We start from the raw sequence: 25,247 nt of genomic DNA, 5'->3' as shown, positions 1-25,247 counted from the left end.
GTGGCCCATGTAGCCTTGTAGTGCACAGTCTTGGGCACAAATCAATCCCAGCTCTTCATTCTTTAAAGGAAAATGGGGTCGAATCTGGGACTTTGTACAAGCAAGGGCGGCATTTCATCACTGAGCTATGGCTCTTCCATTTCATAAAATCAAGTTGGAAGGGGTCCCAAGGGTCATCTAGTCCAACCCCCTGCAAGGCAGGAATCTCAGCTAAAGCATCCATGACAGATGGCCACACAACCTCTGCTTGAAAACCTCCAAGGAAGAAGAGTCCACAACCTCCCAAGGGAGACCGTTCCACTGCCAAACAGCTCTCACTGAATGACCACCGAGGCTTGTCTGAAACTTACATTTATCTTCAGGCTTGGGAGAGGACCTCCGAAATTAAATGAGTGGAAAGTGGGGCCCTTTTCAAGGGCGGCATCTTGCATCTGAGAAGCTAGCTTGGCACCAAGTTCAATGGTACATCAGAACTGGGTGAAGACTTTCTTTTTTTTAATCCAGGCATTCCAACTTATTTATTTTACGGGTTTTAGCTGAGCGTTCATACTTCCAGAGTTTTTAAGCTACATTTTTTTAGTATCCTTAGTTATATTTTGATTTTCATTGTACTTCAGATGTGAACCGTGCTGAGAATGTTAATGGAAGGGAAGGCACACATTTCCCCCCCCAAAACAAGCAAGTTCTTTAGACTGAGTTTGTCCTGACCAGCTAAGGGAGCCTGAACCATTGTGATCCAACTATGAACGCCACCTCTCCTCTTCCTCAACAGTGGCGGCTGACATTCCTCATACAAGACACAGCTTTCATTGCTGTGAAACCAGAGTCAGGGCAGAGCCTTCCGAGCTTTCTTCAATGCAGTATATCTCTAAGGTTTGCCTACCGTCAGTGTTTTCCAACCTTGGGTCGCCAGCTGTTTTTGGACTACAACTCCCATCATCCCTAGCTAGCAACACCAGTGGTCAGAAATGATGGGAATTGTAGTCCTCAAACAGCTGGAGACCCAAGGTTGGGAGACACTGCTCTAGATAATTTGATGCTAGGTGGGGTTTTTTTAGGTCTATGTGTAAAGTCCTGGTGTCCAGCTAGATTTGCTGGAGGTTCCCTTTTAGTGGGTATTGTGAGCACTCAGATCAAGGATGCTTGCAAAGGTAGGGCCATAGAAATCTAGTAAAGGTAAAGGGACCCCTGACCATTAGGTCCAGTTGTGGCTGATTCTGGGGCTGCGGCGCTCATCTTGCTTTACTGGCTGAGGGAGCCGGTGTACAGCTTCCGGGTCATGTGGCCAGCATGACTAAGCCACTTCTGGCGAACCAGAGCAGCGCACGGAAGTGCTGTTTACCTTCCCGCCGGAGCGGTACCTATTTATCTAGTTGCACTTGTGCTTTCGAACTGCTAGGTTGGCAGGAGCAGGGACCGAGCAATGGGAGCTCACCCCTTCATGACGATTCGAACCGCTTACCTTCTGATTGGCAAGTCCTAGGCTCTGTGGTTTAACCCACAGCACCACCCGCATCCCTTGTGGGGCATAGGAACTCGTTAATTCCCCACCTCCCCCAAAAAATATAGTTCAGGCCCCCACAAGGTCTGAGGGACAGTGGACCGACCCCCTGCTGAAAAAGTTTGCTGACCCCTGGTCCATGAGGGCTGGCTAGCACCCCTCCCTTCTCTCTGCCCCACAGGAAGTTTCTGGAAATCTGGAAGTGGGGAGCAGCAGGGCCTTTGTGAGCATTTGCTAGGAACACAGTCAAAGGCTCAGACTTTTGGAGAGAGCAAGAGAGGAGGACAAGTGGGGAGAATACATGTTTCAACTTCTCCCTAACATCTCTGGTTGGGGAGTTCCCCTGCTTAAGGTTGCTGGAGAATCTGCTGCCAGTCTGAGCAGTTAAACCCCTGTGTTGCAAATAATTATCAGTATTATCCAAGGCAACACGGGGACCAAGTACAACAATGCGATGTCAATATAAACTCTTTATATAATCTATACAGATCATTGAGCAGTATGAAATATGCACTCTTTGCAAAACCAAATAAACAGAAATCTTATAAATCTCTGAGCAGGGCAGAATTAGGCATGAAGAATCTGTGCCCTGACTCGCTATAAGGATGCTGGTTATTTTCTGCCCCTATCCCCAGTAAGCGAAGGGAAATGTGTGTGGGGGCATGGTTAGGGGGCTTAAAAGGCCCCTTTTGGTCAATCGAGGGGTATATGACTAACAACCAAAAAAGATAATTGGTTGTGGGCTGGATTTAGCCCACGGGCCACCAGTAGCCCTAAGCAGATGATGCAAAGCATTTGGGTGGGTATGAAAAAAGGCCAATAAAGGGAAGCTTAACTAGCAATGCAAGGGAATGCGTGGATGGTTGATAATGAACCCTTTTGTCTTGCAAAGATGCCAAGGCAGCTGCTAGCTGGCTCCGATGCAAAACCCCAGACTGGAGGAAGAGCCTGCATCTGACTCATCTAGACAAACTGTAATTAGCAAAGTCCACGGTGGGCTTGGAGCAGCAAGCCCATGCCTCCCTCCCTCCCTCCCCTCTCTCTCCCAGAGCTGCGTGGGCTGCGAGGTGGAAGGTGTCTCATTTCAGCACCTGGACAGCTCCCAATTCCCATCTGATGCTGAGAGCCTGGCCTGCCTCAGGAGGGACTGGTGGAAATGCACTTTCGGGATGGAGTGGGAAGCTTTTCCTTTTTAGGGAGCACATTGTCAAGTAAAACAATAAAAATACTTGACCAATCATGTCGGTTCTGCTCCCCCCCCCCCAAAAAATCCTGCCCTTCCCCCCAAAAATCCTGGCTATGCCCCTGGGAGCAGACAATAAAATAAAATAAAAATTGGAGGGGCCTTCGGGATTTGAGATGAAACTCTCACCCGCTTCCTTCCTCAGTCCCCTTCCCTTTCTTTGTGCTGTGTCCCTGGGAGGTGCTGGGTTGCTGCAGAAGCCTTATCACAGCTCCCTCCATGTGAAGGGCAAGCATTCCTGAAAGACAAGACTAGCACACTGCTAGTTGAGTACAGTGGTACCTCTGGTTGTGAAGGGGATCCATTCCAGAGGCCCATTCGCAACATGAAAAAAGCGCAACCTGAAATGCCATATCTGTGCAGCTGCACTGCGTGATTTGGCGCTTGTGTGCATGCGCTAGCGGCGAAAGTCGGAAGTAACCCTTTCCAGTACTTCCGGGTCGCCGCGGGACGTAACCTAAAAGAACGTAACATGAAGCAAACATAACATGAGGTATAACTGTACACATCTTTCCCTGTGTTGCATAGACAGTCTCAGGCAGCTGGGTTAAGGTGTTGCGAAAGGGCGGCAATCCGGCTACTTAGGAACACAGGACCCTTCCCTGCTCCCTCTAGCTCCGAATTCTCTATGCAGACTGGAAGCTTCTGTCCAAGGTTTCAGACAGGAGCCCTAACCTGGAGATGCCAGGGACTGAATCATAGAATCATGAAGTTGGAACGGACCCCCAAGGGTCATCTAGGCCAACCCTCTACAATGCTCCCGGGATCTTCTGCAAGCAAAGGAGATAATCCACCACTGAGCCACAGCCCTTCCCTCTACTGAAAAGGATGCAGGGATTTTGAAGCACCTGCAGCCCTCATCCATTTATAATTTACAGTGGGGGCCACACCCATTGGCCCTGACTCCATGTCCTCTCTCAGCTGCTTGTCCATTCTCTGATATCCCCTTGTCAGGGACTGGGCAGAGGAGGGGGAGGAATGATGGATACCGCCTCCTCAGCCTTAACCTGCCAGAGAAAAGGGAGACAGTATAGATTTAGAACAGGGGTTGGCAGACGGTCATAATTCAGAGGCTGCAGAAGGGAGAAGCTGGGAAATATTGGAGGAAAGAGGAGGAGGAGGAGGGGGGGAGACAGCTGACTGACTCGGTGTCCTTAGAAAGCATGCCGGATCCCTCCTCTCCCAGAACATGGTGGGAATTGAAAGTAGGAGAACAGAAAACGCAATGGCAGAAGGCACAGATCAGCCACTGTAGGGATGACATATAACAGGAGAGACAGAGGGGGTGGGTCTTTACTCAGAGCAATGCCATTACTGCAAGAGAGGCCTCTCTCTGTGAATATTGAATAAAAGACTTGGTAAGAACCCTCCTTGTTTATTTAATTATTGGCTGCCCACTGTGGGAGGGATCAGATTCCCTGAAGCCTGACACCTCTCAACCCTTCCTTTCATATTGCCCATTTCAGGGAACCTAGACAGTTCCCTTAGACAGAGTCAGACCATCACTCCACCGACCTCAGTATTGTCTACGCTGACTGGCAGTAGCTCTCCAGGGTTTCAGACATGCATCTCTCCCAGCCATGCCAGGAGATGTCAGGAGTCGAACCTGGGACCTTCTGCATGCAAAGGAGATGCTCAGCCACTGAGCTGTGACCCTTCCCCGCACTATTAACGGTTGTATTTTTATTTTATTTTTACTCTCAGAAAGAGCCGTTTGTAGAATGGTCTGCCTCAGGTGCCAAAATAACTTGGCCAGCCTTGAGTTCTATGTACCTTGCCTTGTGTGCCAAGGATGTGGGTGGCACTGCGGTCTAAACCACTGAGCCTCTTGGGTTTGCCAATCAGGTCAGCGGTTCAAATCCCCACGACGGGGTGAGGTCCCATTGCTCTGTCCCAGCTCCTGCCAGTTTGAAAGCACGCCAGTGCAAGTAGATAAATAGGTACCACTGCGACGGGAAGGTAAATGGCGTTTCCATGTGCTCTGGTTTGCGTCATGGTGTCCCGTTGTGCCAGAAGCAGTTTAGCCATGCTGGCCACATGATCCAGAAAGCTGTCTGTGGACAAACGCCGGCTCCCTCGGCCTGAAAAGTGAGATGAGCACCGCAACCCCACAGTTGCCTTTGACTGGACTTAACTGTCCAGGGGTCCTTTACCTTTTTTTTTTTTACCAAGCTAAATGTTATGGGCCATCCCTCCGCATTGCTGCTGAAGAGTAGTGGCAGCATCCTCTGTTCACAAAGCATATTCCAGAGGCAGTGTGTGGGTGTGTGGGTGTTTGTGTGTGTTTTCCCAGATAATGTTTCCCAGAATTCTCCGCAGTGGCTTTGGTGGTAAACAAGTCCATACGAAGCCGGAATGTTTGAAAGCCACTTTCTACAGGTAAAAGCTTTTATTAAAGGGCTTTATCCATCTAATTGCTCTGTGCTAGGGCTAATGGTGCTAGCTGCTTCATAAATAATCAAATGTTGGCTAAAAGTGATATGGATTGATTTATGGGCATATTGTGATTACACGTCTGATTCCTCCCTTTGTGGGCATGAGAGATGCTTTCGTTTTGTGAGAACTTCCTCTGAGGCACCACAAAGGAAACTATGGGAAAAAAGGATGGTGGCATAAAGTTGATTCAAAGCCGCCTTACGAGAGAATATTGTGAAAATGATATACAGGTGGTACATGACACCAGTCAAGCTTGCAAAAATCTATCATTTGCCCGATAATAAATGTTGGAAATGTAAAGAAAATGAAGGTACATTCTTTCACCTTTGGTGGACGTGCCCAAGGATTAAGGCTTTCTGGGAGATGATCTATAATGGATGAAAAAGGTATTTAAATATACCTTCCTGAAGAAACCAGAGGCCTTTCTCCTGGGCATGGTCGGCCAATTGGTGTCAAAGAAGGATAGAACTTTCTTTATGTATGTTACAACAGCAGCAAGAATACTCATTGCAAAGTATTGGAAGACACAAGATCTACCCACCCTGGAAGAATGGCAGATGAAGGTGAAGGACTATATGGAATTGGCGGAAATGACTGGCAGAATCCGAGACCAGGGAGAAGAGTTGGTGGAAGAAGATTGGAAGAAATTTAAAGACTATTTACAGAAATATTGTAAAATTAATGAATGTTAGAATGATGTCGGAATGAAGTTAAGTGGTTTTTAGCAGTAATGCTATAAAGGAGCATGTGAAAATGGATTGTTAACAGGCAAGAAAGTAAAGTTATAATATATTAAGATAAAGGATTAAGATAAAAACAAAGAGGGAAAGGATTTGCTGAATTAACCAACTGAACTGGAATACAAAAAAGGGATGTGTGAGGAGGTCAGGGAAACAAGTAAATGAAAGACAAGTTATGGAAAGATGGATTTACTTTTAATTGTTTTTATTTTTTCTCTATTTTGTATTTTTTTTTTTTGCTTCTTTTTTCTATCTTTTTCTTACTTTTGTAACCTTGTTTGAAATTTCAATAAATATCATTTTTTTAAAAAATAAAGTTGATTCAAAGCCTCGCTGAGATAGCATCCATTAAATCTCAGTGCCTATCTGATCGTCATATTTGAGGCGGGAAAGAACACCGTCCCCACTTATACATGTAGGATTGATTAGGGACAGTGGCGTGTTTTTCATAGGTGAACAAGGCCAGAGGCACCAGCTTTCAAGGCGATGGGGAGCTGACATGGTGTGTGTGACATCAGGCCTCCCTCACTAAGCCAGCCAGAAGCCTGGGCTTTGGGAAGGAGGCGCCAGGCCTCTGACAGGAGGCCTCCTTCCCAAAGCCTTTGATTCCCAGGCATCTCTTAAAGGCCTTTTTACGCTGACAGGACTTTGCTTATTTGACTGGTGCTTATTTGAATTATTTTTAATGGCGCTTCACGTTTCCCAGTTGTATGTTGCCCTGGCAGCTTGTACAGTGCTACCTCAGGTTAAGAACTTAATTTGTTCTGGAGGTCCGTTCTTAACCCGAGGTACTACTTTAGCTAATGGGGCCTCCCGCTGCTGGAGCACGATTTCTGTTCTCATCCTGAGGTAAAGTTCTTAACCCGAGGTACTATTTCTGGGTTAGCGGAGTCTGAAACCTGAAGCGTCTGTAACCTAAAGCATCTGTAACCCGAGGTACTACTGTAGAATGGAAAGAACAAAGGGAAGGAAGGGAAGAAAAGATGGTGGCCTGCATCTGTGAAGGAGGCGTAATAGCTTCAGGGTATCTAGGCTTTGTGCCTCCCTGTCTCCCTCGGAACGGAGGGAGGTATTCTGCACGGTTACCTAGAAAATTAGCTCGACTGACATTATGCTGCCCGTTCTCTCGCTTAAAAAACAACAACCCAAAAACAATAATGAGAGAAAGATGGCAAAACGCCCTTTCTGAAGCCCTGTCAGTGTCAGCAGGGTGCCTTGGAATCTGGGTGCCTCATTAGGTGGCGCTGGCAGCCCAGGGTGCCTCACCCTTGCTGCGGCTGTGCCTGTCTGCAGGTTTCCCTAATGAGGCCAGCCGTGTCTAGCAATCCTTTGAGGCCTGCTGCCTTGGGCGGGGGGCGCAGGGTGGGGAGCTGCCTTCAGCACCAAGTTTGCAAACGGGAGAGCAGTCAGTTGCTGCCTACCTTTTGATTAGTGCCTTGAGGCAGTGGAGAACTTTGAAAAAGCGACCGGGGAAGGGAAGGATCTCAGGCAGACACACACAGCTCCCTTGTTAGTTTCTCCTGGCAGGGGAGGGAAAGGCTGACAGGCCTCGTTTGTTTTATTCGGCTTTGAAACCCACATCCAGGCGCAAACAGCGGGGAACAGCATGGGCCCACTTAATTTCTAAGTGGTAGGTGCTCATATTCTGTTTGGCTATCAGTTTTGCTTTGGAATTCCAAGAAAACCGCAGCAGCAGCAACGACAACAGACACATTGCTGAAACCAGTGGTTAAAATCAGTGTGGCTTTGAGAGGTTCTGTCTGCCATCTTGATTCAATACAAATTCTATGCAAACACAGGCAGAGACCTACTTCTCAGTCTTGGGAACCATCGTGCCGAATTTGGTTACACTATCTTAAGAGCAGTCACGAAATTAAAAGACGTCTGCTTCTTGGGAGAAAAGCAATGAGAAACCTAGACAGCATCTTAAAAAGCAGAGACATCACCTTGCCAACAAAGGTCCGTATAGTTAAAGCTATGGTTTCCCCAGTAGTGATGTATGGAAGTGAGAGCTGGACCATAAAGAAGGCTGATCACTGAAGAATTGATGCTTTTGAATTCTGGTGCTGGAGGAGACTCTTGAGAGTCCCGTGGACTTGCAAGAAGATCAAACCTATCCATTCTGAAGGAAATCAGCCCTGAGTGCTCACTGGAAGGACAGATCCTGAAGCTGAGGCTCCAATACTTTGCCACCTCATGAGAAGAGAAGACTCCCTGGAAAAGACCCTGATGTTGGGAAAGATGGAGGGCACAGGGAGAAGGGGATGACAGAGGACTGGGTGGTTGGATAGTGTTCTCGAAGCTACCAGCATGAGTTTGACCAAACTGCAGGAGGCAGTGGAAGACAGGAGTGCCTGGCGTGCTCTGGTCCTTGGGGTCAGGAAGAGCCGGACACGACTAAACGACTAAACAACAACAAAATCTTAAGAGTGAATAAAACAAGCGTGTTTCCAAGCTATGTTGAAGAACGTGTAGGTTTTTGCTTTTATGGTACACTGCCCAGAGATCTTACTATTATTGGGCAGTGTATGCTGTAAATACAAGTATGAACCCAGCCCTGGTTCTTGAGGGGTGGGAGGTGTTGTCTAAGGCCCCCATTGTGCATTCATTGCTCCCCCACAAAAAAAACCCTCCAAATGAAACCAAATAATTCTGCAAGGCCAGCCCCCAGACCACTGCCACTTAGCCAGGCTCCTAACCATTAAAGGAGTGTGAACGCTGCCATCAAACAGTGGCGGCATGTTTTTGGTTGAAAGCAGAACGCCTCTCAAATGGCAGCAAGCACACTTACAAGTGGGTGTACTCGGCGGACAGCAATGACAGTTTTGGCATGTGACAAAAACGGACTTAATAAAGTTTGGGAAAGCCACCTCCTTCTGTTCCCCTTTGTAGTACAGTAGCGTTGGGTAGAAGAGAGCTGTGTGTGTGTGTGTGTGTCTCAGGAGTGTCACAGCCTGGTGGCAGCTTGTGCCGTATGCATTTGCCGTTCTTCCTGTGAGCTGTCCAATTACTGCAGCTCTGGGAAGCAGAAGTCACATTTAAAATAACACCTGGTAGCCAAGGTGGAATAATAAGCACGACATGCTTGTTATGCAAAAAAGGTCTGTGTTTAACAGCAGCCCAGCATCACCCCAGCGAGGCGGTCAGTTCAGAGCTACAAAAGGTCCGCTTGAACACTTTTTTGTGATCTGAACCTCTTTTCCTCATCTTTCCTGCTCTTCCTCCCACCATTTTGGCATTCTCTCTCTCTCTCTCTCTCTCTCTCTCTCTCTCTCTCTCTCTCTCTCTCTCTCTCTCTCTCTCTCTCTCTCTTTCTTTCTTTCTCTCTCTTTCTCTCTCTCTCTCTTTCTCTCTCTCTCTCTCTCTCTCTCTCTCTCTTTCTCTCTCTCTCTCTCTCTTTCTCTCCCTCCCTCCCTCCCTCCCTCCCTCTCTCTCTCTCTCTCTCTCTCTCTCTCTCTCTTTGTCTCTCTCTCTCTTTCTCTCTCTCTCTCTCTCTCTCTCTCTCTCTCTCTCTCTCTCTCTCTCTCTCTCTCTTTCTCTTTTTCTCTCTTTCTCTCTTTCTCTCACACCCACACCATCCCAGACATTAGGCTGCACTGGAGTCTCTGAGCAAAGTGAAGTATGACTCCTCACCCAGCCCTCCACTCTGCTCTAGGTATTATGGGGTTGGAGTAGCAGAATGTCACTGTAGGAACGGACTCATTTTCAGAATTTTGAATTGAAACGTGGAGGGCCAGTCGCTACCAAGGTTAGGGGTGGGGCAGTGACTGGAGTCAGTTTGCCTTTAAAACTGACCCTTTCCAATCCACCCTTCCTGGAACAAGGTGAGAACCAAAACACAGCCATCTTTCAATGTTTGCGCTTATCCAAATTTAGGAATTTCTCCGACCGCAAGCGATGTTTACAAAATTGCATCTATTAGGTGAAAGTGTGCCCCCTCCCAATGAATATATTAGTGAAAATGGAAAAATGAGAAACGGAAAAAATGTTTCCACCCCTAATCAAGATGGATCTCAGGATTTTCTTGCAACTTGAATCCTTTGGTTTGGGTCCTAGCCTCCAGAGTAGGAGAAATTGTGTTCACCTGTTTGTTTTCTTTCCAGAAACTTGAATGAAGGGAAATGCAGCCCAGCAGGTGCATTGCTTAGGAAACTTAAGCATGACAAAAGATTAATAAAGGATGTGAAAATACAAATTGGATCAATAAGCCCCTCTGCAGCCCTCTGTGTTTGAGTTGGGTTTCCTGTACAATCGCCATGGCACAAATATGTGATAAAAGGTTGCCAAGTTGCAAAGGAGGACAGTGGATCGCATGAAGCTGCCAAGACAGGGTTTTTTTTCCTGCTAACGCAACAGTCCACACAACTTGAGGGCGAATCTGTTGGCAGAGCGCCGGCAACCTCAAGTATCCCTTATTGAAGTCCAATTTTCTGTGAGATGGGCTGCTGTGAGGGCTTCAGGTGGAGCTGGTCAGACTGCAGGCTTGTTAGATCTCCAAAAACAGAGCCAAGTGCAAAGCTCAGGTTTTATCTGCCTGATTTAGAAGCAGGAGAAGAAAGGCATTTTGTGGCCACTGTTGTTAAACTGTGGGAGCCAGAAACCTGTGCCGATCCACTGCAGATCACTTGGAGATCTACCCGTAAGATGCTGATCTGTTTTCTGCCTGCCCCATCGCCCCAAAATTCAAGACCCCAAAGAAGTACATCTAGTTCCCAGTGGCTGAATTAATTACAGTGGTACCTCAGGTTAAGTACTTAATTCGTTCCGGAGGTCCGTACTTAACCTGAAACTGTTCTTAACCTGAAGCACCACTTTAGCTAATGGGGCCTCCTGCTGCTGCTGCACCGCTGGAGCACGATTTCTGTTCTCATCCTGAAGCAAAGTTCTTAACCCGAGGTACTATTTCTGGGTTAGCGGAGTCTGTAACCTGAAGCGTATGTAACCTGAAGCGTATGTAACCTGAAGCGTATGTAACCCGAGGTACCACTGTACTGTATTTCTTTTTCTTGTCCAAGAACATTCACTTCTCTTTTCCCCACTGCCATATTATTCCAACTCAGAGGGCAGGCTAAGGGCTGGCAACATGTAGTACTGCATTTGCCGGATGTGGTCTTTCCTTGCCTTGGCGCAGCAATAAAAATGCTAGCACATTTGCAGAGCTAAGCAGGGTGTGGTATGGTTTTACATTGGATGGGAGACCACGTGTTGTGATACTTGCATTGCCTGTTTCCATCCTGAGGATTGTCGCTCATCACTAGGAAATACACCAGGGGTAGTGTTTCGGGAACAATGAATGAATTTGTGAGCTATTCAAATCATAGAAGGGGTCATGAGCATCATCTTGTCTGTTGTTGTTTAGTCATTTAGTCGTGTCTGACTCTTCGTGACCCCATGGACCAGAGCACGCCAGACACTCCTGTCTTCCACTGCCTCCTGCAGTTTGGTCAAACTCATTCTGGTAGCTTCGAGAACACTATCCAACCATCTCATCCTCTGTCGTCCCCTTCTCTTTGTGCCCTCCATCTTTCCCAACATCAGGGTCTTTTCCAGGGAGTCTTCTCTTCTCGTGAGGTGGCAAAGTATTGGAGTCTCAGCTTCAGGATCTGTCCTTCCAGTGAGCACTCAGGGCTGATTTCCTTCAGAATGGATGGGTTTGATCTTCTTGCAGTCCATGGGACTCTCCAGAGTCTCCTCCAGCACCATAATTCTGAAGCATCAATAGAAATGTTTAAAAATAAATAATGAAATATAAGACACCCAAGTTCTATTTCAGTCCCCTCCAACATCTGGGGGTTTTTTTTGGGGGGGGGGTTGCCAACTAGCTGTTTCTTTCCATTTTATTCTGTCCAGCAGATGTCCATTGGCATCTGTTTTTCCTCTTCCTGTTCAATTTTCTTCTGCTGCTTTTGCATTTTGGCTTGTTCTCCACCACTCCCCTCTCCCCACTCCCATCTTGTCTCTCCTAGACAAGAAAACAAGAACATCATTTCAGGGCCAGGTAGCGGCAGATGGGGCTGACAGAAGGAGAAACATATCTTTGCGCACCAGTATATATTTATATTACACGAGCCGGCGCACAACACCAAATAAGCCCAAACCTGGGACCATAATAACTCCAGCAACTGTATCTATGGTAACGCAAGCTCACATATAACTCTGGCGAGTCACAGTTAATGAAAACCTTTGGGATGTTGGCTGTTTAATTGTCTCCCTTTATGTTATTTCTTTTTGAGGGTGCTTTGAAAAATCATCGGTATTTAAAGAAATGTAACGAGAGAAGCTATAATTGTACTTGCCAAAGCCCAAAGCCCGATGTGAACCTTGAAGTCAAGGCGGGGGAAGTTTGTGTGTATGTGTGTGGGTGGGATGGCTTCATGGGGGGCGGGCGGGAATTATTAGAGGGGAGAGAAAAAGAGAATTTTGCAAGTCACCAAACTGGTTCAGCAATGGCACAATTTCACACTTGATCAAACTGGCCCGACATGGGCTCCTTTTATCCAGCATGAAACCTTTATTGTCTCATTTGGCATACATAAAGATTGAGACTCCCGTCCAACGCTGATTTGAGCCCATTGTGTGCTAGAGAGAAAGTGGCAGAAATTACGTCTGTCTGCGGCGCTCATTATGTATGGCATAAAAAGGACTGATTTGGGGGGTAAATTATACGGGGGGGTCCCTGTTGATTTTATAGATTTCCAATCAACAAACTGGATTTGGAAAAGTTAGGTGCATGCCCTGTTATTTCCACCTGGGGGCTTCATTTGACATTGTTTCCCTTTATTTTGGTGCATAAAATATGGACTTTTATTCTTTTTTTCCAAGAGTAAATTTTTATTTTTGTTTAGTGAATAATCAAGTCAGGCTTTCCCAAAAACAAATTGCAACCATGAATATGATCAAATATATGTGCATAAACAGATATTCCTGAAATATGAGAGTTATGCTACATATAGCTATTAAAATCTTGAGGTTAAATTATTCGTAACTGTCCACCAAGTTGGTTCCTTCCAGACATCTTGGATTACAATGTACATCAGCCCTAGCTGATTTATAGCAACGCCGGTTACTTTTCTTTCTATGGCAACAACGAACAATTAAGAACGTAGTCCCTGAAGGATCGTAAGATCAAACAGGCACCGTCTGGTTCTGGAAGCATTTGCTTAAAAGAAAAGACACAATTAGATCAACTCACCAATTGACTTGTGCTTGGGTTTTTAAAAATATATTTTTTATTAAATATTTCTTAGTTTACAAAAATATGTGCATTGTCTCTCTTTTTTCAAGTTGTGTTTTCTACAGATCAGTTTCATTTGTTGTGAGACAATGTCACATACATTGTTAGGTTAGGAAGAAAAGGGGAAGAGAAAGGGAGGCGGAATGGTGGGTTGGGCGGGGTGGCAAGGCTTCTATTCTTCTACTTAGTGTATGTGTGGGGTTTTGTGTGGGTCAGCGTCAGCTGTGTGGGTTCTCTTACTATTCGCTTGTTTTATTTCCTTGGTGGTGAAGGAGGTTGGGTGTAGCCTAGGGTGTGATTGGTTGTCTTTGGTTGGCTGTAGTGAGATCTGTTTTTGTGTATGAGGGGGGTATGTATGTGTGTGTTTTGGGGTCTTCTAAGATAATAATGCCCACTCACATCATAAAGAGCTCATAACCCACCTACTCTCAGCAGCCAGAAGCAGGGGCGCCGACTTATAAAAAATATTGGGGGGGCGGGTGCCCATACCGACTTATAAAAAATATTGGGGGGGGCCAAGACCTCCAAACCGCTGCTGCTGGGGGAACGAAAGGGGCGAGCCCCGGGCTGCCCCGACCTTAAGTGAACCTGTGAGGGCCTGCCCTTTGCGGCAGCCGATTGGCTGCCGCCGTGGGCGGTGAATATTAATGAGCTAGGGGGAATCCCCGCTTCTCGTGGGGCTGACGCCAGCCCCGCGAGATTGTTGATGGGTCGAGAGCCCACAACCCCACCCCCTCTCTAGATCGGGAGTGGCTTTGTTTTAACTCATTACTGAATGTATTTTAAAAGATAACTATCGTCAAACAAGGAAAATAAAAAATACCAAAGCATAATATAACTAATAATTTTCTTAAATTATTGGGGGGCAGAGCCCCCCCAAACGAATTTTTGAGGGGGCTCGGGCCCCCTCAGGCCCCATGGAGTCGGCGCCTATGGCCAGAAGCATCATAGCCAGACACTGGAGAGACCTGTCAGGAGTAAGCATAGACCAATGATATCAAATAGTATGAGAAACAGCATTAGAAAAACTAACCAGTAAACTGAAACTGACACGGGGCCAAACAGATGAAGACACATTCACCCCGATATGGCTCCCCTTTATCACATACACAGCCCAACAAGACAACAACAAAAATCCGCCGACAGCATACGAATCAATCTGGCTTAACTGACCAATTTACCATATTTTTCTTTCTTTTCTTTTTAAAAATAACATTTTTATTCAAAATTAAAACAAAACATATTATCCAGAAACATATCATCCTTATTCCCCCCCCCCATTTTTCCTCCCTCCCCCCTCAACCTCCAGATGTTTTGAGACTACAATACCCATCATCCCTGACCACTGGTCCTGCTAGCTAGGGATCATGGGAGTTGTAGGCCAAAAATATCTGGAGAGCCGAGGTTGAGGAAGCCTGAAGTAAGCCCTACACAAATCCAGAGTGGACTCCCTAAGAAAGTTGGATGGTGCCTTGCACACCTCCTTCCGGCAACTCCTGCAGCCAAGCTGGTGCTAAATGTATTGCTCTGTTTTCCTTTGGACCACACCAGCGTGGGAATCTTGTCGTTTGTGCAGCCTAGGACCTCCAGACACACTGCGCAGGCATGCGCCCCAGGTAGGTCACTTTAGTGATGCTCATGCAGTGGTTTGACTTCACCCCCAGAGGCGCACTCCATTGTCTCTCGAGACAGACGGATTTCAGCAAGTGATGCACATAGTACTAAGGATAGAAACAACCCAATTAAACACATTTTGCACCACCGTAAAGCAAGCTTAGGGGACGTGGGTGGTGCTGGGGTTAAACCACAGAGCCTAAGACATGCTGATCAGAAGGTCAGCGGTTCGAATCCCTGCGACGGGGTGAGCTCCTGTTGCTTGGTCCCTGCTCCTTCCCACCTAGCAGTTTGAAAGAATGTCAAAGTGCAAGTAGATAAATAGGTACCGCTCCAGCGGGAAGGTAAACAGCGTTTCCACGCGCTGCTCTGGTTCTCCAGAAGCAGCTTAGTCATGCTGGCCACATGACCCGGAAGCTGTATGCCGGCTCCCTCGGCCAATAAAGCGAGATGAGCGCCGCAACCCCAGAGTCGGTCACGACTGGACCTAATGGCCAGGGGTCCCTTTACCATTAAAGCAAGCTTTGCATTTGGGGAAGACGGAATCGATTCCAACACAGGAGGCAGCAGTTACAAATTACTGGTCTTTGCAGCCTCAGCAGGTGCTGTGATTCTCCAATAGTTTTACTTCACCCGCAGAGGCACACTCCATTGCCTCTAGAGCAGGCATGGCCAAACTTGGCCCTCCAGCTGATTTGGGACTACAGTTCCCATTATCCTTGACCACTGGTCCTGTTAGCTAGGGATGATGGGAGTTGTAGTCCCAAAACAGCTGGAGGGCCAAGTTTGGCCATGCCTACTCTAGAGACAGACAGATGCCAATAAAAATACTGCTTTAAACAGCCATGGGTTCCCCCAAAGAATTCTGGGAGCAGTAGTTTGTTAAGGGTGCTGAGAGTTGTTAGGTGATTCCTTTTCCCTTCACAGAGCCACAATTCCCAGAGTTCCCTGTGAAGACGGACAGATTGTGGAACCACTCTGAGAGAGCGGTAGCTCTGTGAGGGGAAAATGGGCTGCTAAACAACGTTCAGCACCCTATTGTCTCAGAAATTCGGGGTGGGGTGTTGGGAGCCACGACTGTTTAAGCGTGGTATCAGAGTGTTTCAAACGTAATGTTGTGAACGTGGCCACAGTGTGAAAACGTTAGGGAAGCACTGCAGAATAAATTCACGACTTGTGCACTATTATTGAGTGCATCAGTGATATGCTGCAGGAAATACTGGCCACAAAACCCCCACATCGGTCTGGAGAGACCCTGAGTAAACATGCACAGGAGAAAACTGATGTGTCTCCTCACACAAAGCTCCCTTGTTTCAGCTGTTAACTATTGAACCTAATGATGGAGATTGACTTCACCTGCAGATCTCTGTTTAGGCCATTCCTCCTCCTCCTCTTGCTGCCTTAATTTTCAAGGACCACCACCTGATTTTCCCCTCTGTCCCTCATGGAGCTCCTTTCTCTCTTAAGAACGTGCTTCCTAGCAGTATAGAGGCTTTGCTCTCCACCCATCACTCTGTAGCGCTTGTCTCTGTTTTCCCCCTTCCTTCCTTTTCCCTGAACCTCCATTTTGGAAAGTCGAAGAAGTCAAAGGTCTCCTGGAGCGACTCTCGTTGGCAGGAGTTCTTCGAATCTAGGTAAAGCTTATTTTGAACCGTTATAGCTGCAAGGGTGGGTTAGGGTTGAAATGTATATTCCAGAGGGCCTGGCAGACACCAGAGTATATTGGCTCTGGGATGTTTGTGTTTCTTTTTATTATTTCACTTAAAAATGGTCTCTCAATTGGCAGCAGGAGGGTACCCTGAAAAGAGACTTAAGGACAACACTCATTCTTGACCTCCTGGATTGATTCAGTTAGGATAGGGAGACAAGCAGAAGGGTAAAATAGAAACATGTGTCTTTAGGCATATGCAGAGTGCCTTTTCTGAAACTAGCAACCAGTACTTGAGTATTGGGAAGTGAGGGATGTCATACAGAATAAGACAACAAGAAGAACATACTTTTAAAGAAGATAGGAAAATGTTTATTGAATATATGGGGGAGGAAATTGTGTACACTTGAAAACCTTGGTAGTATTACGATAAATTCAACAGTGTAAACAAGTTTTGATGGATGTAATAATGGATTACTGAATGGTTTAGTTTATGTAAAATATGCAGGGATTTATGATATGCAAAATGAACCATGGAAAGAGAAGAAAGGAAGTCATTGGCATTTTAAGGTTGCTTAAACGAATATTCTAAATTGTAAGACAGAAAATTTAATAAAAATTATACATGAAAAAGGAAGGGAGGGATGGGAGGCTTGGTGTGCAAGTTGAAGGGCCTGTGGGAAATGAATGGGGGCAAAAGAAGAGGCATAGATGAGAGGCCTTGACTGTTATGGGCTAGGAACTTGAAATTGTTGCAAAGAGTGGCAGAACAGCAATTAAGGGATGACTTTAGAGAAATGAAATGGCTTAACTGTCACTGCTTTATCACCTCTGCCTCCAAGTCCCCTCACAATTGTAGCTTTGCACAGGTGCTGAAAGTAGCTTCTAATTTTTTTGGCAAGTTTTCACAATACAGTAAAAGAAACAAACCAATCTACAGGAAGTAAAGAAGCAAAATAAAGGTAGAAGGAACAGAAAAAGAAACTACAAGATCCTTCCTCATCTTAACTTTCATCCCCTACAGAGGAAGGTGTGCCCTCCCAGCTCTCACCTGGGCTCTTCCCCCTCTTCTTACAGGCTCTCAAAAGGGGTCCAAACTGTCCCTTCCATTCCTCTGTGTGCAGTTCTTACCAAGGTACAATGAGAGAGAGAGAGAGAGAGAGAGAGAGAGAGAGAGAGAGAGAGAGAGAGAGAGAGAGCGCGCGCAATAATATAAGAATAATGATAAACTCCCAAGGGAGATAAAAGTAAAGAGAAAAGGAAGAGAAGTAAAGACCTCCAGCTATCTGCCTATCAGTTGTGTATACAATTATTTCTTCAAAATAGTCAAATGCTCAATCTATTCAATTATTCCTCCCTTTGCTGGACGTTACTTTCCCAGCCTTCCAGCTGGTGCTCTCAGTTTGTTTTCGTTTCTCAATGCGGAAAGTCTGAAGATTTTCCAGTTACTGGCTTCACGACTGTAAAACACCCCCTCCTTTATTCTTTATCTCCTTCTCCAAAAAAGGTTGTTTTAAAAAAAGGTCTGTATTTGTATATTAACGCATAGCAGCTCGGTTGCTTTAAAACCTTAATTCGTGTCCTAATCCAGGGCTGAAAGTACCGGTAGTTTTTCGATTGTGTTGCTCTTTCTTAAAGCTGAGCAGTTGAATTGGCTTGAAACTGATATCGCCTATAGCAGGCACCCCCAAACTCGGCCCTCCAGCTGTTTTGGGACTACAACTCCCATGATCCCTAGCTAACAGGACCAGAGGTCAGGGATGATGGGAATTGTAGTCCCAAAACACCTGAAGGGCTGAGTTTGGGGATGCCTGGCCTATAGCTGAGAGCCTTGCAGGAAGCGTTTGATCATAGAACTGCAGAACTGGAAGGGACCATGAGGGTCATGAAGCAGGAATGTTTTGGCCAGTGTGAGACTCGAACCCATGACCCCAAGATTGAGTCTCACGCTCTACCTGTTTGGTTGTTTTTCCAGGTGCTCCCCATGATCTTCTGGGCATGGGGAGTCTTGTTGGAGGGCTGTGCTGTTGTGTGACTCCCCACTCCAACCACCCTCTTCTCCATCTCAACAGATGAAGGGCGATGGCCCTGTGCAATCCTGAGATGGCCTTGGCCTCCCACCTGAAGCGCAGCAGTCCGGTTCCGGTCCAGGGCGGCCCGTACTCCACTCTCCACTTCTTCCCTCACACCAACAGGTCTTTCCCTCTGCTGACCCAAGAGGAGCTGGCAGAGACTCTGGATGGGTAAGTAGAAAGGTAAAGGTAAAGGACCCCTGGACGGTTAAGTCCAGTCAAAGGCGACTATGGGGTTGTGGTGCTCATCTCGCTTTCAGGCCAAGGGAGCTGGCATTTGCCCACAGACAGCTTTCTGGGTCATGTGGCCAGCATGACTAAACCGCTTCTGGCGCAACTGGACGGAAACCAGAGTGCACAGAAACCCTGTTTACCTTCCCGCCACAGCGGTACCTATTTATCTACTTGCGCTGGCATGCTTTCGAACTGCTAGGTTGGCAGGAGCCGAGACAGAGCAACAGGAGCTCATTCCGTCACGGGGATTCAAACCGCTGACCTTCTGATCTGCAAGCCCAAGAGGCTCAGTGATTTAGACCGCCGCACCACCCACATCAATCCCAAGTCAACTTCCTCAATGGCCCTCCTCTGGAGATGCTGCTTCTTGAGGCTGCCTTGAAACCTTCTCCCTCTCTTATCCCTGTTGCGAGCAAGTGGACGGGCTGTTGCTCTAGCTGTCGCGATCCCAGTGGTGTGCAGAAGAAGTGCCCTCTCAGCCTGGGGCCCCAGAGCTTGTCAGACTACATCTCCCATCATCCCTGCCTACTGGTCCTGCTAGCAAGGGATGATGAGAGTTGTAGTCCAGCGAACTTTGGGGACCCAAGGTTGAGAAAGCCTGCTCTAGGCGGAGAGGGAAATTGATGACCTTCTTTCAAACTAGACCAAACTTAGGTCTCCAGCTGGTTTTGGACTACAATTCCCATCATCCCTGACCATTGATCTTGCAAGCTAGGCATGATGGGACCTGTAGTCCAAAAAAAAAGTTGGAGACCCAAGTTTGGGAAACTCTGCTCTAGGGAATAAGCCCTGCTCAAAGCAAAAAAATCTCTTACAAGTGCTCAGAGGGTCTGGTGGTTCTAGAACGATCATGAAACTGTCAAGAAAGCTTTCAGCAGTTGGCGTTGTTGCTTTTCATCTAGAATTTGCAGGGCAGCCAATATTTGGAATATTGTGTACAGTTTGTGTACGTTTGCGTGAGTGGCGAAACCCGGAAGTAACGCGCTCTGTTACTTCCTGGTTGCCACAGAGTGTAACTTGAAAACACTCAACTTGAAGCACATTCAACCCAAGGTATGACTGTACAATTTTCTGGCAAAGGGTGTATAAGGAGATAACAGAAATCACTGGGTTAAATCTGACTGAAAGTCCAGAGGTAGCATTATTATCAATTTACGATGGGGTGGAAGGTTTGCAGGCTGTGAAGGACTTGCTCACAAATTTATTGACGGCTGCACGAATTATTATAGCTAGGAAGTGGAAGGGGCAAGCAGAATATAAAATGGAAGAATGGTATAAAGAGGTGTGGGGTTATAGCTATTAATGATAAATTAACATGTGCCATTAAGGTAAGACGGGGAATACACAGGATTTTGAGGAGATATGGAATAGAATTTGTACCGTTAAAACGGAAAGGGGTCAAGCCATCGCAAGAGGCATTGAAATTTTGGGAGGTTGGATAGTTACAATGGAATGGTCTTGGGGGTGGCATGCACATTTTATTCTTGTTTATTTATTATTATTAATCCTTTGTCAAAGTAAAATAATAATAATAATAATAATAATAATAATAATAATAATAATAATAATAAAGAAGAAAACAAATACCAACCACCACCCCTCAAAACAAAAAAATGCTGGACATAGGCCTTTGGTCTGATCTGCCAGGTACAGTGGTACCTCGGGTTAAGAACTTAATTCGTTCTGGAGGTCCACTCTTAACCTGAAACTGTTCTTAACCTGAGGTACCACTTTAGCTAATGGGGCCTCCTGCTGCCACCACACAATTTCTGATCTCATCCTGAAGCAAAGTTCTTAACCTGAAGCAATATTTCTGGGTTAGCGGAGTCTGTAACCTGAAGCGTCTGTAATCCGAGGTACCACTGTATCTTCTGCTCTTACGACTGAAGCAATATGAAACTGCTCACGCTTTTGACCTGCTGGCAGTAATTCTCTGTGTGGTCCCCCCCCTCGCTCTCCTCCTGCTAGCAGCCCCTACGACCTGAGCGACCTCCTCAGCCCGGACCTGTTTGAGAGCATCCCCCGGCCCTATACCGACTTGCAGCTGATGAAGAGGATCGTCTCGCAGGTGGAGTTCTACCTCTCTGATGAGAACCTGTCAAAGGATGCCTTCCTCTTGAAGCACGTGCAAAAGAACAGGTTGGGCTTCGTCAGCATTAAGCTCCTGACATCTTTCAAAAAGGTAAGGCTGCGGCACTCAGAAAAGCATTCGTGGTAGGAGGGTGGAGCAGCATGCGCTTTAATATATACAATAATATTTTGATTAATTTTCCATTTTACAATATTTAAACATATCTTCATTATCCACTTTGCTTCTTTTGCTCATATGAGCCTGTTGACTTCCCTCTCTCCTGCGTCACGGTTTTCAAAATTCATAGCATTTATATATTTTCCATTTTACGTGTCACTCATTCAGAACGTCACAATTTTTAAATAAGTAAAGGGCAGTGACAATTATCGTTACAAGTCTTATTACAACCCTGCTGGTGTTGTTAATTGCTTACAATGGTCCTTCAAGTCTTGTATCAATTTACTCCAGTCTTTTTGGAAAGTTTGATCACCTTGGTTTCAGATTTTTCCAGTCAGCTTTGACAGTTCCGCAAAGTCCATCATCTTCATCTGCCACTCTTCTTTCGTTGGTATTTCTTGTTGCTTCCATTTTTTGCATGCGTTTGGATCCCAAGGTCAAAGCTGCGACCTCTGCATAGCTGTCAACTTTTCCCTTTTCTTGCGAGGAATCCTATTCAGAATAAGGGAATTGCCCTTTAAAAAAGGGAAACGTTGACAGCTATGGACCTCTGTCTTCGGGCAATATGGGGGAAGGTGGCTGTAGCTTAGTGGCCAAGCGTCCGCTTTGCATGGCAATGATCCCAGCTTCAATCTCTTGCAATTTCCAAGGGAAAAGACTCTTGTTCCGAATTTCTGGAGAACCACTGCAGCTCAGTACAGACAATGCTAAACTGGAAGGACTAACGGTCTGACTCTGTGTCCGATGTATGCTCTGTTCCAAGCCACTGTGGCAATGATCGCATGTTTAGCAAGCTGAGTCTGAGGAAGATGGAACTGTGCAAATAATAATAATATTTGCACAGCTCCATCCCTCACTGTGAGAATTGAAGTTACAGGGAACCAGGCAGAGGGCCTTCTTGGTAGTGGCGCCCTCCCTGTGAAACGCCCTCCCACCAGATGTGAAAGAGAACAACAATTACCAGACTTTTAGAAGACATCTGAAGGCAGCCCTGTTTGGGGAAGTTTTTAATGTTTGACGTTTTGTTGTTTTTATACTGTATGTGTTGGAAGCTGCCCAGAGTGGCTGGGGCAACCCAGTCAGATGGGTGGGTAATAATAATAACAACAATAACAATAATAGCAATTTATTATTTATATGCCACCCATCTGACTGGGTTGCTGACCGCTCCCTACATTAACTGGGGGGTGACTTTTGTGTGGTTGTCCGTAGCCCCCGCCCCAGATTATGAGAATCCCGGCAATGTAGCCTGCTTCACCCCCACCCCCCAGCTGGGTACCTGGAGGTTCCCGCCTAGCTTTGACAATTAACCAATCCTGGCTGGGGGCGGGGCATTGCCAGGGGAGTTGGTCAGGTAGAGTTAGGACCGCCCCACATACACAACAGAGGGTGTAGCTTACCTGTTAGTCCTCAGTCGACTCCAGATCTTCGCCCAATGCCTAAGCCAAGGTCTTCCTACATCTGAAAGTTTAATAAAGTTGTGGCCAATTTTAATCCCATAACACGTTGCCAGGTGTCATTATTCCACCCGGGGGTTGCCTGGGGTTTGGGGGGGTCTCCGCCTGTCTGCGCAAATAAACACAGTAACACCTCAAACATTAAAAACTTCGCTCTTTGGGGTGGGGGCATTATTGGGCAGTTGTTCTTATTTTGATTATGCATTTTGTGGTTTTATATTTTGATTTCATTCTGTGAACCGACCCGAGACCTCCGGGTATAGAGCGGTATATAAATTCAATCAATCTAATCAAACCAATAATAATAATAAATTTATTACTTTAAAGCATGCAAAACTGCCTCTCTCTTTCTCTTCTACTCCCCCCGCCCCCTTTTATAACCAGGTGAAATATTTAACCAGAGATTGGCGGGTGACCCTTTACGCCCTGCAGTTTTCGGAGCTGCTGGAGGTCAACGAGGAAGGGACGAAGGTGCGCAGGAAGACCCCCGTCCCCGAACATCTGGTGAACATCCCTTCGAGCAAGATGCTGCTGGCCTGGAACGTCCTTCCGTACGAGCCGGCCACCCACAGCTCTCTCCAGTTCCAGATGACCTTCCTCAACAACATCACCAAGCTGTTCAGCCCCTTCGGCGACATCGCCTCCATCCGCATCCTCAGGCCCGGCAAGAAGCTCCCTTCAGATGTCAGCAAATGCTCATCGCGGTACCCAGAGCTCTTGACCAAGTGCTGCGCCGTGGTGGAGTACGAGAGCTTGGAAAGCACCCGGAAGGCTTTTGAGGAGCTTGCCCGCAGCCAAGCCGCTGCCTCTTCCCCGAGTGGGGACGCCATCAAGGTGGTTAGCCTCTCTGGAAGGGGCTCCAAGAAGAAGAGCGTGACCAGTCAGGAAGACGGTGAAGAGGCTGAGGAGGCCGAGAAGCCTGCAAGGATGTGGTTGCCTGAAGGCCCTCCACTTGCCTTTGAAGACTCCTTCTACAGCTCATCGACAGAGTCCGACGGCACGCCGGTATCCACTCCCATCCTGCCTCCGAACTTCCTCTCTGCTCCAGTCTGGCCCACTGCTGGCTTCTGCGCCTCTGCTGGCCAGGCCTTCAAGCCCAATTTCTTCAGCATGCCCTGCGCCGGCCCTCGACCGCTCCTGCAGAAGCCGCTGTCGTGGCCGCTCTGCTTCCCTCCTCTCTCCGCGCCCAAGCCCAGCAACGGCCCTTGCGGGTTGCAGAAGACGCCCAACTCCTGCTGGGAGACGAGCGGGCTCGGCGTGGGGGTTCTGTGGCCCCCAAAGCAGCAAGGACCAGCCTGCAGGCAGCAGCAGCAGCAGCAACAGCAACAGCCGCTGCCCTCCCTGAAACCGGAGCCCCTGAGCTCAGCGCCTGCTTCCAAAAGGGTGCTTGAATCGCTCCATGCCCGGCTGAAAGTAATTCGGCGTCCTCAAGGCCCGGATGGCACTAGGGGCTTCTACAACACGATTGGCCGGGGGAAATCCATTTTGCGGCACTAAGCTTTATGAGCCTTGGGGGGGGTCAACTTAATATAGGCTTACGGGGGGGAGCAGGTAGCATTTCTGGGCTGGGGGGGGGTCAAAGGAGAGGGACCCGAGAGTCTGTCTGCGCTGTGGAGAACTGTCTTGTACAGACACCATGTAGACTTCTTCTTAATCTCCCCCAGCTTGGTTTTCCTCCTCCTTTTTTGGCCTTTTTGGACTTTCTCTCTCTCTTTACCCCCCTCCCGCCCCGTCCCCTGATGCCTCATGTGGTTTTGGCGCTTTGTGGGGCTCTCAACTTGCACCTCTGCTTTCAAGACTATCTCTCCGACTCGGGTGCCGTTGGTCTCCCTCCAACCCTCCCCTTCGCCGCGACGCCTTTGTTTCTGTGTGTGTTTTTGGAACTTGACCTTCTGGATTGGTTGCATGGTACGATGAATATGGAGTGTGAATGGCTTAAGATTCGATGGATGCCGGCAGGTTTGTGCATAAGATGAGATTTTGAATGCTTGCCTTGTGTTGCTGTGAGAAATTGGTGATGGATCTGCTGTTTTTTTAAAAAAACAACAGTCAATTAAAAAAAGGGTGTGGACATGATCTCTTCATTTCTCTCTGGTTTTTTTTGTCTATGTCTTGATCGCAAGAAAACTCAAAAGCGACAGCAAGAAAATGGAGGGGGAACTCACCGCCGTCCTTTAAAACATGCAAAAGTGAAAGTAATAAAATTGCCTCCAACTTTCTAAGCTTCTTGGTGGGCTTGTCTAAACAAGAATGTTTTTAGCAGGCACCGAAAAGACCACCGTGTACATTCTGATTTTAATTTTTTTAATGTGCGTGTTGCAATATACCATATTTTTTGCTCTATAGGACACACTTTTCCCCCTCCAAAAATGAAGGGGAAATGTGTGTGCGTCCTATGGAGCGAATGCAGGCTCCTTGGCTTCAGCGATAGCAATGCGAAGCCTCCGAAGCGCAGAGGGAGCACTCCCTCCGCACTCCAGAGGCTACGCGTTGCTTTCGCTGAAGCCTGGAGAGCGAGAGGCATCGGTGCGCACCGACCCCTCTCGCTCTCCAGGCTTCAGGGATAGCCGCCTGAAGCCTTCGGAGCGCAGCGCGAGTTCCCGTTGCACTCTGAAGGCTTCAGGTTCCTTTCGCTGAAGCCAGGACTAACTCTATGGAGCGCAGCGGGAACTCATGCTGCGCTCTGAAGGCTTCAGGGATAGCTGCCTGAAGCATCCAGAGCGCAGCAGGAGGTCCCGTTGCGCTCCACAGGCTTTGCGTTGCTTTTGCTGAAGCCGAGAGAGCAAGACTCTCCTGGCTTCAGCAGAGAGTGAGAGCTGC

At 47.2% G+C, this 25,247-nt stretch overlaps 1 protein-coding gene across 3 annotated transcripts in view; it reads left to right on the top strand.

The window, feature by feature from the left end:
- LOC309354177 (la-related protein 6-like) overlaps positions 1-24,515 on the top strand; it is a 29,756-nt gene extending 5,241 nt beyond the window's left edge. For 2 of the 3 annotated variants that reach the window (XM_081884170.1, XM_081884171.1), the window contains exons 2-4: positions 18,489-18,659; positions 20,691-20,904; positions 22,812-24,515. In XM_081884170.1, coding sequence (XP_081740296.1) covers positions 18,499-18,659; positions 20,691-20,904; positions 22,812-23,924 — 1,488 coding nt within the window. In that variant the 5' untranslated portion in view covers positions 18,489-18,498 and the 3' untranslated portion in view covers positions 23,925-24,515. The remainder of the gene's footprint in view (positions 1-18,488; positions 18,660-20,690; positions 20,905-22,811) is intronic. The other variant, XM_081884172.1, reaches the window with a different exon arrangement.
- The last annotated feature ends 732 nt before the right edge of the window (positions 24,516-25,247 follow it).

This window comes from Podarcis melisellensis, assembly GCF_964234715.1.
Source record: "Podarcis melisellensis genome assembly, chromosome: 13".
In the NCBI taxonomy this organism is placed as follows: domain Eukaryota; kingdom Metazoa; phylum Chordata; class Lepidosauria; order Squamata; family Lacertidae; genus Podarcis; species Podarcis melisellensis.
Note: the sequence above shows the minus strand (reverse complement) of the source record. Positions and strands in the feature narration are given on the sequence as shown.